This window comes from Lingula anatina, chromosome 1 (assembly GCF_051362555.1).
Source record: "Lingula anatina isolate TDL-2025a chromosome 1, LinAna3.0, whole genome shotgun sequence".
NCBI classification, from domain to species: domain Eukaryota; kingdom Metazoa; phylum Brachiopoda; class Lingulata; order Lingulida; family Lingulidae; genus Lingula; species Lingula anatina.
Genome location: NC_141767.1, coordinates 34512405 through 34525930, shown reverse-complemented (window position 1 = coordinate 34525930; position 13526 = coordinate 34512405). Strand labels below are relative to the sequence as shown.

At 35.1% G+C, this 13526-nt stretch overlaps 1 protein-coding gene across 15 annotated transcripts in view; it reads left to right on the top strand.

Annotated features, from left to right (window-relative positions):
* LOC106180122 (liprin-alpha-1) overlaps positions 1 to 13526 on the top strand; it is a 72548-nt gene that overhangs the window by 46124 nt on the left and 12898 nt on the right. For 10 of the 15 annotated variants that reach the window (XM_087001620.1, XM_087001618.1, XM_087001619.1 and 7 more), the window contains 10 exons: positions 329 to 550; positions 2834 to 2980; positions 4963 to 5097; positions 6069 to 6152; positions 6839 to 7033; positions 7793 to 7869; positions 8245 to 8383; positions 9436 to 9480; positions 11901 to 12118; positions 12714 to 12909. In XM_087001620.1, the coding sequence (XP_086857746.1) occupies positions 329 to 550; positions 2834 to 2980; positions 4963 to 5097; positions 6069 to 6152; positions 6839 to 7033; positions 7793 to 7869; positions 8245 to 8383; positions 9436 to 9480; positions 11901 to 12118; positions 12714 to 12909 (1458 nt within the window). The remainder of the gene's footprint in view (positions 1 to 328; positions 551 to 2833; positions 2981 to 4962; positions 5098 to 6068; positions 6153 to 6838; positions 7034 to 7792; positions 7870 to 8244; positions 8384 to 9435; positions 9481 to 11900; positions 12119 to 12713; positions 12910 to 13526) is intronic. The other 5 variants (XM_087001622.1, XM_087001621.1, XM_087001615.1 and 2 more) reach the window with 2 other exon arrangements.

The window sequence follows — 13526 nt, the reverse complement described above, 5'->3', positions numbered from 1 at the left end:
GTCGTGATTGATTGCATGATCAGAATGCAATCTGTATGCTGATTTTCTTATTCCAAAGTATGAGAAAATCACTATTGTTTTGTATTTGGTGGAGAAATGATATTTTGATTTGCCATACATTAAGTGACAGTGATATTTTGGTTTATTGCAAACACTGTTATATTGTCAAAGATTTATACTTAATAAAGATGATGTATTTGTATTTTTATTATATCCTTCAAGGTCCTTTAATGTGAAATTGTAAAAAAAGTGCGGTCATTTTATCATTTTTAAAATGTTTACACTTTTCATATAAATCTTCTATATTTTTATGTTATTTGTTTTTCAGAGATTATCCAATGGTTCGATAGATCCAGACTCCGAAATAAATAGAGTAATAGAACTACAAGAGACAGTTGAAAAACAGAACAGTGAATTAACAATAACGAGAAATAAATTGTTAGAAATATCTAATAAACTGAAAGAAGTTGAAGCTACTTTAGCACAGACTCAAAAGGATCTAATTAAATCTCAAGAGGCCAATGTGAAACTACAGCGAGATTTACGGGAGGTAAGTTTTAATATCGTCTTTTAGCAACTAATTTAATGTAAACTTGGATGTACTAAACCCAAAACAAATGTGGGATTTTGTCCTTTCCATTGAAGACAAGATGAAGTTTTACTCAAAGTCTGTTTTAACCTCTTTCAATCCACTTTCCTTACCAAAATTTAACACATGCTGAGCTCCATCCAGATTAATTGCAATCAAAATTGTCAATCCGGAGCCTATTTTATGTAATAGCATAATTCTTTTTATTCCTTACCACAATTAACACAGATTAGTTACTATTTGAAAGGCCGTTATTCCATAGTCTTTTAAAGATAATAGCATTAAGATGCTCTAACTTGGTTCAGTCCTCTGAAGGTAGACGTAGAGATTCATAACTATGACAAAGGGGATGCTGGTAATGCAGCAGGTTGCCATGGAGATTAGGAAAGAATGTTCTATGTCTGGTGACACAGATGATAAGTGTCAGATTCAGTGACATGATTATCCTCCCAAGAGGTGCTCGTGTCACATGCAGTGAGGATGACGCGTCATTATTGATAACTAGATTATAAACCAGCATAGTTTAACATTCTTTAAGTTTAGTTCAGGGTAGTGATTGGTTTTCTTTAATCTCTTGAAATGTTGTATGAAGAAAATCTTCAACATTTATCTTTTATGGTCTCATTGGTGGGCTTTGAAATGATTTTTTAAAGCATATTTCATGGTCAGCATCATAAAAACAAAAAAATGTTATTTAAAATTGTTTCAAATTTTACCATCATTTTTTTTTTTTTTTTTTTTTTTTTTTGGGGGGGGGGGACTGGTTTACGAATATCGAATCGAGCTCAGTCCAAATAATCAAATTAAAAATGCCAGAAATGATTTATAGATCTAGAAAAATAAGGCAAGGTCTTCATTTCCATATGACCTTTTCCATTCAACTCAAAGTGGAGTTGTTAATAGATAATTGATGCTACTCTCCCATTTTAATCAATTCAGTTTCATCACAATGGCAAGCCATATGAATGTGGCTGCAATGGTGTCTGGTCATATTGCAAAAAAAGTTTGTGGTGGTCTGATTCTGCCATTCCTGATGTAATGTAATGCCATGATCACCAGACCAGCAGAAGGACACCTAAATGGTACCAGTTTGGTCATGTTGGGTTGGACTGTTTTGGGGCATGGCAGCACACGACTGATAAATGTTAGAAACGGAACGCTTTAAAACCAATTTCGTTTTTATGTAATGTGAACGGATCTGGAGTTTAAACTCGTGAAGACCTGTATTGATCTGTGTGCGCTAGTATCAGCCCCTGGATTCCAGTATGCTTTCTGCATTGATAAAGATGTGAAATATTAGCCTATTGGAAGTTATTATTGACTTTGGAGAAACCCACCATCCCCTGTTTCTATCCCCTTGCGACCTGGCTGTTTTTTTTTTTTTTTTTTTTTTTTTTTTTTTCGATAGGTAAATTGCCTGCAGGTTGGCCTTTTGTAATGCACACTGTTTTGCTGAAGTCATTTTCACCTTGTTTAGTCCCTCAGTAATATTTCATCAATTATTGGTTCTATTTTGAGAGGTTTATGCTTTTTTTTTGAAAGAATGAAATACCACTTGAAGAAAAAATGGAAAAAACATGTAGCTGTGTAATTCTTTGAGCGAAACCATCAATAGTTATGACACTTCATGCTGAAAATAGCAACTTCAGTCTCAGAAATGAGATCCTGAACTTGTAACTTGAATATGGTCTTTGTTTGTTGAAGGAACTATATTTGGAAGAAAACATTTACAATGCATCTTTAGAATCCTACAGATATTGTATGACCTTCAATATATACTAAGATTGTTGTATAAATTGGATGCATTTGAATACGAAGCCATCAGATGGCTTACAACTAAAAGTACTCCAACTTGCATTCACTTCAATAATCTTAGTCTGTTATTTCAGTGAGTATTCTCATTGATACGGATGACTGGAAAACCTGGTTAATATCAGGTGCTAATAAGGAGGTTTCATTATTGACCTTTTCGAGGCGTTGGGTTTCATGTTTGTCTCTTCAGGAGATGTTGACTTTGACATCGAAATTCTAAGAAACCCCATGATATGCTTGAAAGTTTGTAAATTAACAGATAAGATTTAATTTTTTTTTCCCCTCTGATAGTTGTCAGTCTGTTGCTTTATGGATTCACATCTTTTTATCTTTCAATTGCTTACCACTATAAAGTAGATATTAGTTGAGCTATTCTGAAAATAAATGCAACTGAGTACCAAAATGATTTTTTTAAAATTTCTTTCCTTTTAGTCCCATGCCCAAAGAGAGGACCAGGAAGAAAGAATAGCTACATTAGAAAAGCGATACCTCAATGCACAGCGAGAATCGACCTCAGTCCAAGATCTGAACGATAAATTAGAGTCCGAATTGGCTTCCAAAGAAGCCAGTTGGAAACAGGTGGGAGTTTCTACAGTGCTGTCCTTGACTGTGAAAAACATATTTTTTTTATTTTTTTTTATTTTAATACCTGAACAGAAAATAGAATGTTGTCAAACAAGTTATTCAGTGCCTTGTTGCCAAATGGCAGCTATAAACAAAGAGATGTCACTGTTAGAAACCAGTAAGAATTTGACTATATTTGACGATTGGAAACAGGAATTTTCAGATTTAATCAGTCTTTCTTATTCAATTTTGATAAAAGTAAAAGAGGAGACATATTGGCTTCTACTGCAACGCAGAAGTGACCATGAAAGATCTAGCATTAAATGAGCTGTAAAATCAGATAAGACTAAAATGAGTTTAAAATTTAATGTCAAAAAAGACACTGCTGAATGATAAATACCGAGTAAAAATTGTTACCCTTAAAAACTAGAAGTATAAGAATTATTAGGACAAAATTTCCATCTTAAATTGGCTTCGGACTGGCACAGTTTGGAAAAAGCAAAGAAAACCTTTTGCAATGTTCCAAGATGACAACAGCAGGTAATATAAGATGTCACACAGTGCCATGTCTTATTATGGTCTACCACAGAATGCAGGTTCACGATTTGTGATGAAACTACGGTGAGATATGACGAGAGTGTACGTAAATGTGGGCAGTGGCGGTACCCTCTGGCGAGACCGCCATTAGGTTATTACCTTATAACGCCTACCTTTGGTTTTGTGAGATAGATAACTTGGAGATCTCACACAACAAAGCAGCATGCAATCAGATACTTTGGATTATGAACCAGAAGAAATAAAGAGCCCCGGAAAACCACAAACAGATGCAACCAATTTTTTTTGTATATGGTTCCCTTGCTCAATGACAAAACAATGTTATCTGAAGCTTGTTGCTTGTTTGATGGGCCATGCACATGTATTTTGGGAATAGTACACATCCCCAATGAAATATATAATAAATTGATATCATCGGTGATTCAAGAGGGCGTAATGGCCCATCATTTCGATGTTAGACTTCAGTTTCAGTTTAATCTGCTTTGCACAGTTGATAGGCGACCCTTATGCTTTCAATAAAACGCATTACACAATCCTATCGCATTTTTCAATAAATTTCTGATGGTTTCATTGTCTCGTTTCTTTGATGCTACTGTCTATCATTGATTGGGATTTTATTACACACCTACAGGCCAGTAATGGCTATGAGTTCCTTTTCACTAACAATAAATGGCAGTAAGCACATTGGGATAAATGCTGCAAGTTGGTTTTAATGGCTTTCACCTGTCATGAGGATCAAACCAGTCAGGTGAAGGCAATGATGAGATTTTTTTTTCTTTGCTCCCGAAGTCTTCACAGTCTGTACTATACCGACTTGAAGTACAGGTGAAAAATTGTGAAATGAAATAAAGAAATAAGAAGAGAGCAAAACGCTGTACGGAAGAGATGTTAGAGAACGATGGAAGAGATAATTCAGGACTCATGCCCCCCCCCTTTAACGTGTTGGTCACTATGGCAACCCGGAGTCATTGTTTTTGGGCCATGTAGCCATGTTTTTGTAGATTGCACATTATCAGCATGCTTATGGCTATAGCGAGGCAGATCCTCAGTTTAGACCCTAATTGATTTCCTGCAGTCTAACCATAAATAGTCCAGCAATCTCACCGCAGCCATGTCTCCATAGCCCAATGAATATGGAGGAGATGTTCATATAATGGCTTGTTGGTAATTTGGTAGCTTTTGTATCTCGGCCTGTAATTTTCCTATATCGTGTTTAAACATGTCTGATGGCAGAAGTGACAATGATGAGCATTTGTGTCGAACATTTGTACTTCTTGCAGAATACATTCCTATATAGTTGAATGAATTATATATTAAGAAGGAAGTCGGAATAGAATATATTATAGAAGTGGCAAAATGTTTAATTAGCAGAAATCTGTTTACTTAAGGTTTACTTGTTGGGTTGTTGAGAAACAATTAAAAATGTATTGTTTTGACTACAGAGTGAAGAAAAATGTCGCCAGCTACAAGAGCGTGTGGAACTTGCAGAACAAAAACTTCAACAATCATTGCGAAAAGCAGAGGTGGTACCCACCATAGAGGCCGAATTAGCACAAAGAATAGAAGCATTGTCCCAGGTAAGGATCTGATTGGTTCATTAAATTCATTGTCATGGCAACAGGTTTAAACACAACAGTCTGTTGAGAATTTTTTTTTTAATGCAACAGCAGTTATAAAATGCATTAAAATAACATTTAACATATAACGTGATTGTAGCACTTTGGAAGATGTTTTGAAGAGTATTATAATCTAGATATTTATTTTCATAGTGTTCATAAAATAAAACTTTTGTTAATACTTTTCAAACATTGGAAGCATGTAAAGATTGTCCTTCTGGTTTTCTGTTTTGATTTTGATCAGGAATGCAGAAGATTTTCACATGCATATGAGAAACACTTGAACTTATGCTTCTTCTCTTTGCTGCAGATCATAAACTCTAAGTAGAAAACTGTTAATGGAAAGCAATTAATTTAGAAAACTTTGGAGGGCAAGAGTTTTAAGTTATTTTAGAAATTTGAAGAATGAAGTATTCCACAAGCAGTGTGTGCCAAATACCTTTCAACTTACAGGCCTTCTGGGCCACCAGGTTCTGAGAATTTACTGGCCGAAACCAAAATTCACTGGCCCAAGTCCAATTATCAAAACAATTTACTGAAATTGACACACTGAGCTTAAATGTGCTTCCTATTACATATAAGAACAAAAAAATGGTATTTTCAAAGGGTGATATAAAAAACTTCACCATATTGTCTGAACATTTATTAAAAGAAATGAAGTACCTGTTACAGCTGAAAAAAAAACAAAAAAAAAAAAAAAAAAAAAAAAAACCAAAAAAACACTTGCCCAGTTGGGCCAATAACTGACTGTTCTTCAGAAATTTCACTGGCCTGGTTCAATTTTTACTGGCATTGGTAGTCTGACCAGTGGTCAACATCACGGACTGTCCAAGCCCCAGTGATGCCTGAACTCATGCATGTGCTTGCCAACACTTGTCATTGGAATGTTTTCTCATCTAGTCACTGCTATGGACATCTCTATCTTTAAACAGGCTGAGCAAAAGCATGGGTCTATAGAAGAAAGACTGAAGCATTTAGAAAATCAAATTGAAGAAAAGAACTCAGAAATACAAAGGGTACGTATTTTGTGTTTTCTTTAAGACATGCTTCGGTGCATTCACATCTCCTTGCGTCATTTTTTTTTCTCCTTGAATTATTTGCCTCTTTGATCAATTTTTATAGATTACTTTTTATAGATCAGTTTTGTTTCTGATGAGGACAGGTATGTTTTTAATTTCCTGTGCTGTGATGAACCGTGTTTTATTCTTAGCTGTTTTTTTGACTGAATATCAATACTGCATAATGAGCATTTATAAGGCTTTTGCAGTTCATTTTGTCACGTTTTCTTCATTTCACTGGATTGTGATTCAGATAATTAACTTTTTTTTTTTTTTGAGGGGAGGGGAGATATTTTTAACAAAACACTTTGAATGCTATTGTTTTTTTAAGCAAGCAGTTGACACAGATTGGAGTTTTTTTTATGAAATTTTGTTTTATTTTCCTTTACTACACATCTATTCTTGCCATATTTTTGGGTGTAGAAATCCAAATATTCTCCCACCAGCCAAGGGTGGCCATTTACCTTATATTGAGACTAGCTCATTATTTAACTAATGCTTCAAGATCTAGATGTGACTTTATTTTGTCAGATTAAAATAAATATTATCCAGAGGCTAGTGGACTATTGTGTATTTCTTACCCTCTGTCCTGACCTCATTGTTGATAAAATTTGTTCAGCGATAATACCAAATTAACTTTTCAGGCTAGGCAGCGGGAAAAGATGAACGAAGAGCATAATGCCAGATTATCTGCAACTGTCGATAAACTATTGTCTGAGTCCAATGAGAGGCTACAGTTGCATCTAAAAGAAAGAATGCAAGCTCTAGAAGAAAAAAATCAGCTTACTCAGGAACTAGACAGGGTTAGACGATTATATGAAGAAGCACAATTAGAAAAGGTAATCACGCTAGTCTTTCTTGATGCATGTGTAATGCAAGCGCCCACAAACAAGGTTATAAATTTTTTTCGAAAACAGGAAATTTTGTTTGTCTGTCCTGATTAATCAAAATTAAAACAACAGGACTTTGTAACAGGCATTTTTCTTAGGTGCCCAAGTTGATTTCCTGGCATACATGTTATCAAGGATTTCTATCCCCCCCTGGGACATCACAAAGATTAAAAACACATTATTTGTATCTACAGTTTTAAAGGATCACCATCAGAAAAAATTATTCCCAAATTGGCCTGCTTAAAATCCACTCAGTCTTGGCTATAAGCACAATGTATTTCTAAGCTGATCGTACGTGGGGTGTATTCTCTTGAGGGTGTTAAAACTTCAAACAATGGCCTGGGTGACTGAGATAAAATATTGAGTGAGTCAGATGTATTATCTGTTCAGGGTGGGATGTCACAATTGGCATATGAAAATTTGGTATTAAAATATTTATACATAAATGTAATGTTTTGGTATGCAGATGGTTAAGTAGTAAAAAAAAAAACGTATCCTCTTACAAGTCAATTTTTAATTTTTTTTTTATTTTATTTTCGTAGAACTGATTTTAGCAGCCTCACATTCTTTGGTGTGATGAAAGATTAATGTTAGGCTTGATTCAAATTAGTACAAGTGTTTTGCCTAATTTTTTCATAACTTATCCACTGATGTTATAGAAAAACATGTTACTATACATAAATTACTCAACACAACGTCTCATTGCAGGAGGCAATATTAGAAGAATTAGACAGGATTAAAAGAGAGTTACTAGTATACAAGCAAAGGGTAGAAGAAATTACCAGGTATAGAATGAAGTTTCAAATGATTCAGTTTACTTTATAGTGGAAGCAAGAAATAAAGAATCGGACTGCATAAAGTTTTGCAGTATGTCTTAATGTTATTCTTTTTCTCCTTGATTTAATGTACACAATTTCTACATTTAGTCTAGCCATTTCTCTGCAAAACAAGATTTATATAATATATAATTTTACTGTTAATATTTTTGTTCAAGATAAATAGCTGAGTGTTTTTTTACTGAACATCTTTCTTTGAGAGTAAATCTCTTTCTTTATGAGAATTTGTGAGAAAACCTCTTTCTTTACGAGAAAAGAGAAATTGCATTTCTTGTCTACTGCTGCACGAGTTTAGACTGAGGCCCTGTTGATTTACATTTTCAGGCTCGGTGTGACAGGGAATTACCCACTCACTCCCAATGTAGTCATCAACAACGCCACCACTGGAGAATCATCAACAGACGATGTCGTCAGACGGCAACAGAAAGGTCGACAGGAATCAGTGGAGGAAGATCCTTCTAAAGTATGTTCTTTTTCGGGTAGTTTGATCACAGTATTGCATTGTTGTTGTTGTTGATGTTGACAGTTGTAATAAATGATACCCATTGTTGTATTTTTAGATGAGCAGCATTATGTAATCCATTCTTTTTCACCAGGGACCAGAAATTGCTATCATTTTTCTTTTTTTTTTTCCTGCACAAGTCTGTCACTGTTATTACAAACCTTACTTTGTTTAATCAATCAGAAAAGTTCTTTGTTCAACCAGGTGAATTGATTTAAGTGCTTTTAAATTAGTGAAATGTCAATTGTTTAAGTAAGCCTGCTTTTTTTTTTCACACTGACATTTCTCTTCAACAAGTTATGAGAGTTTTGCACGAAGTTTGTTGGTTGATACTACAAACTGCTGTAATGCATCAACATAGCACAGCAGTGATGCCAATAGAAAACTGCAGTTTGCTAGATTCCTAGGGCTGGAATTATAGCTAATAGAAATAACCTGCATTTTTGTTTGTGTACTGTATATATCATCTTAAGACTACTTGAGTGTTTTGCTGCTTCAGTTTCCTAAATATATTAGCTAGAATATAGAGTGTTTTGTCATTCATTGCACTAGAATCAAAAGAGCCTGCTAATCACAAAAATGACTCGGATTATGTGTCATTGGCAGAGATGAAAGTCTTCCAAATTTGTCCTGAAGTGCAGATATTTATAAAGAATTTATTGAAAAAATTTCAGGGCGCATGGCATTACAGAGCCGTGCATCTTTCAGAATTTTTTTGCTAAATTCCCACTTTCATTTCTGATCTGAGCATTATTTTCAGGCTGTTTGGAACCTAGTGTTAGACCTGTAGAAATAGATGCTAGTTTTATTGCATGTGTTTCAAGACAATACCTTCAGATTAATCTCAGAAATTTCCACTCATTCCTGGAGCTCATATGAAGTAAACCTGAAGGTATCTCAAACATTATGCCATTGTTGTTGTTGTTGTTTTTGTTGTTGATATTGTTACAGTAGTAACCTCTTACTGTCACATAGACTTCCTGTGTTAGATAATCCCAATAATCGTTTTGTAGGTGCAAAACCCTGGCCACCTTGAGGAGCCTAACTATAGAGAGCGGGTATGCCACACTCTGCTTACAATTGTTTTGATTGCATACTGCTTTCTAGATGCCTGCTTTTTAAATCTGAATATATTTGGTTCCTTATTATTCTTTACTCTGAGTGTTCTTTGGACCGAAGTTGAAGAATAGTGAGACATTCCTGCTTGAAAGTGTTGGGAATCTCTGTTACATTAATTGCTGGTGGGGTTTTTCTCTCTTTTACTGCAGCGGATGGCAAGAACAAACGATCCAGATGTGGTGTATCTCAAATGCACGCACATGATGCATGAATGAGAGTTATGCCACACCTGGATTAATGTTCTCAACATCTGTCATAGTATATGAGTCAGATACCTCACTCTTCAGCACGATGCATCTATTACATGAACCCTGCGTGCCTCAATGTCACATTCATAGAACCGGGATTGACATTGGTGACAGTTTGAACAGAACAGAAAAGAAAAAGGTCTGTTTTGTTAGGTTCACAACATTTTCTTTGGTAGATGGATATTGTCTGTAGGTCCTATATTGAGAGTGAGCAGTGGGAACCAAATTTATTCAGATTGCTTTGCTTTCTGTCTATGCCATGCATACTACTGTACTTGTACATGTTTGAAGAACTTGGCATCGAAAAATCTAATATCTGTCTTATTATCATCCTTTTTTGACAGCTTACTAAATTATATTTTTGTTTTAAATGAATGATTGCACATTTTATACCTGGTTTTAATGTAAAGATAATACAGGCAGCTGGGCAATGATTTTTATTGAATTGAATGATCCATCATTCTGTGCCATCAGTGTTATAATTGAATAAAAGATATCATTTACAAATGCAATAGTTTTTTCGCATGCTCAGAAACAAATTTATGCAACTTTTTTTTCTCCTTTACTTGGCACACTTTTCTCGGGGGTTTTAGCTGCATGGGCATTTTATTGACGCTTTGTTTCAGCGCTGCAGATGTTCACTTATTTTATTCATTTTATTCTCAAATTTCTCAGCCATGTCAGTTTTATCAATCAAAGCGGCCGTCATAAAGTGAAGTTTGAGCGTTGGTTTGAAGATTAAAAGATGGATTTATTTACAAAGAATTATCGAAAATACATTTAAGACCTCTTTTATTTCTGTTATTGATTATTATTAGGACATGGAGAACATTTTTGTTTTTGCCTCTTATTTTCATACAATGGGGTGTTTTAGTAGAAGTGTGTATGCGGTTTCTTTGTCATTAAAAGATATTGATTGTCATTGTCAGAGCATGACTGCCATAAAGCCTTGTATGGCCAGTGTCCTGATTCAGTCTCCCTTTGATCCCAGTACGTGTCACATCTAGGGCATCTTGGGGACACTTGAGAATGCACTGACAATATACAAAGTACATGGCACAATTCTGTATCTGCACTGGAATACAAAAAAAAAAAAATCCTTGGTGATAACTGACAAGTTTCAAACAACTGAAGTATTCCAGTAATTTATCTCTTTTGGAAGAGATGGATCGTTTGTAGTGACTCACAAAAGTGTTGTCGGATGTGAACCGTCGCACTTCTCAGAATTTTGAGGTCATGTTTCAGGTAGCACTAACAAGGCTTTATCTTGGGTTCATGCAGTTGATTTTGGTATTTGTCATAAATCTTGTGGGTGGTACAGAGGCGTGCTAGCACGTGGTGTCATGTACTCGGAAAATGTACTATTAGTACATCAAGAGAAGCAGTCATTTAATCTGGTTGTGGATCATGTGGATTTCAGCTTGAGTCCGGTTTATTTTATTATTATTTTTTTTCTCTCCACTGGCTTTGATTCACTCACTTTGAAGGCCTACGATGAAATACCTGAATGTGTGTGGGCATGCGCATGCACGCACACACACACACACACACACACACACACACACACACACACACTTGAGTAGCTAAGTTGAATTAGATCCACAGTCAGTTTATCATATTGCATATATTGAAATTTCTTGATGTAATCAAATATTCAGTAGAAAAATCTGAAATTATTGGAGCATCCTAAAACCATCATCACTTATTATGTCAACTCACGGGGTAAAACCTCCAAAGATTTGCCTGATAGCCTTCAATGCCCTACCCTAGATTTAATGCCACCAGTTTCATGTTCATTCAAGCTGTACAAGTTGATTTATTATATGAGTTTCACCTTGGTAGTGTTTTCACACTAGAGTAGAGTAGAACATGTCTTGATAAATCACTCGCTTGCATTAGACAAGCATCAGAATTTTTTTCCATTGAATGCTTTTCAATTATTCTGATCAGTTGTAAATGTAATGGTCGGAGTTAAGTTGGGCAAATCTCAGCTTGATTTTCAATTAGCACTGCTGACAAAGTTTAGATCAAATCAAATTTGCTCCAGTTGAGCCGTGCTTGAGAACAATGCCTGGATCAATGAATTTCTTATGTCTGTTTTTATTTCACAGGTGAATACTCTGAATGAACAAGAATGGGAGAAGCTGCAGCAGGCCCATGTCATTGCCAATGTCCAGCAAGCATTTGATGTCAGTGACACGGAGGTGACAGACGACGGGGAGTCGATATTTGGTGCTGTTGACATGCTGTCGCCGTCGGGCCATACAGACGCACAGACACTGGCGCTGATGTTGCAGGAACAGCTTGATGCTATCAATAATGAAATTAGGTAAGATGGTGTTTTCTGCATGGCTTTTCAGCGTGAAACTGATCTTTTTGCATTGTATGTGTTTATATTGAGAAAAATAGTTATGTGCTCTTCTGGCATGGATATCAAAATTTCAATGTCTGTACAATGATGAGACTATTTCTGCATTGTGAAAGAAGAATTTTTTTAGCATTTCTTTGTTTTTGCTACTATTGCAATAATATTTGCTTGAAAAGATTGCAGTTGCATTATTCAATGAGGATAATTTGTCATCAGAATTTTTACAGTCATAAATATTTATTAGATAATGTTCGAAACAGTAAATATTTTTGTATTAATGTGATATTATTTTTAAATGGGTCTTGTTAACATGGTAATGATGAATGAATGGTTTCTGTAATCAAGTCTTAAACTGAAAAAGGAAAGAATTGTGGAAAATATTATGAAATTTTATATGTTCAAAAAAAGTTGTATCTTTATTAAACTGAAAAATGTGCTTCAATTTATTGTAGCTTCTATATGGGTGACCATAAGCTTCAAATTTGATAAAATCCTAACACAATGGATGTACTGTAAACTAAGCTGCCACCGTCATACCTTTCACCTTTTATTCCAGGTTAATACAAGAAGAAAAAGAGACCACCGAGCAGAGAGCAGAAGAGATTGAGAGTCGAGTCGGCAGCGGTAGCCTGGACATCAGCAGTCGCACGTGGAAAGCTGGTGTTTCGTTCGATCGAGACCGAGCATCACCTCCGGTTAGTGGCAGGTCTACACCTACTTCTTCGCGGCCCAGCGTGCAGAAATATCACATGGTAACATGCTTGGGTCGCTAGCTTCAACCCTGCTGTTATCTGTCTGTTCACCTTGCTTTCAGTGGAATAATGGTCATACCCCCTGGCTTATGTGTATTTCTTTTGTGAATCAAATGAAAGAAAATATTCGTGTGTTGAGGTTATTTTTGTCCATCAATGTGAAATGTGTATTAAAGATCTTGAATTTATCCTCTTTCTTCTATGAAATTTATATATATATCTGCTAGAATTCTTAAAAGAGAATCAGTGACAGGAGACCTCATTCTCCTTGAGGAAATCTGGCAAATGGTCAGCATATAATTCACATTGCTTATTGACAAAAAGAACCTATATTCATGATTATGAATAAAAAGAAAACAAATGACTTAATGTACCTATGCTTTAAACACATCTTTAATTGAACAGCGTAAAATAGTTTGTGTGTGTGTGTGTCAATTATAAAGCAAATCCTTAATTAATGCTTGAATTTTTTGTAAAATGCTTTGGGTGATTCATACCATCTCATTGATTATGAAATCTGATATATTGAGCTTCTAATGATATTAGGCTTTTGTTTTTTATGCTGTCTATAATTTTACCAGTAATATATTTTTTCTTTCCTAGTTTATGTCAGCAAT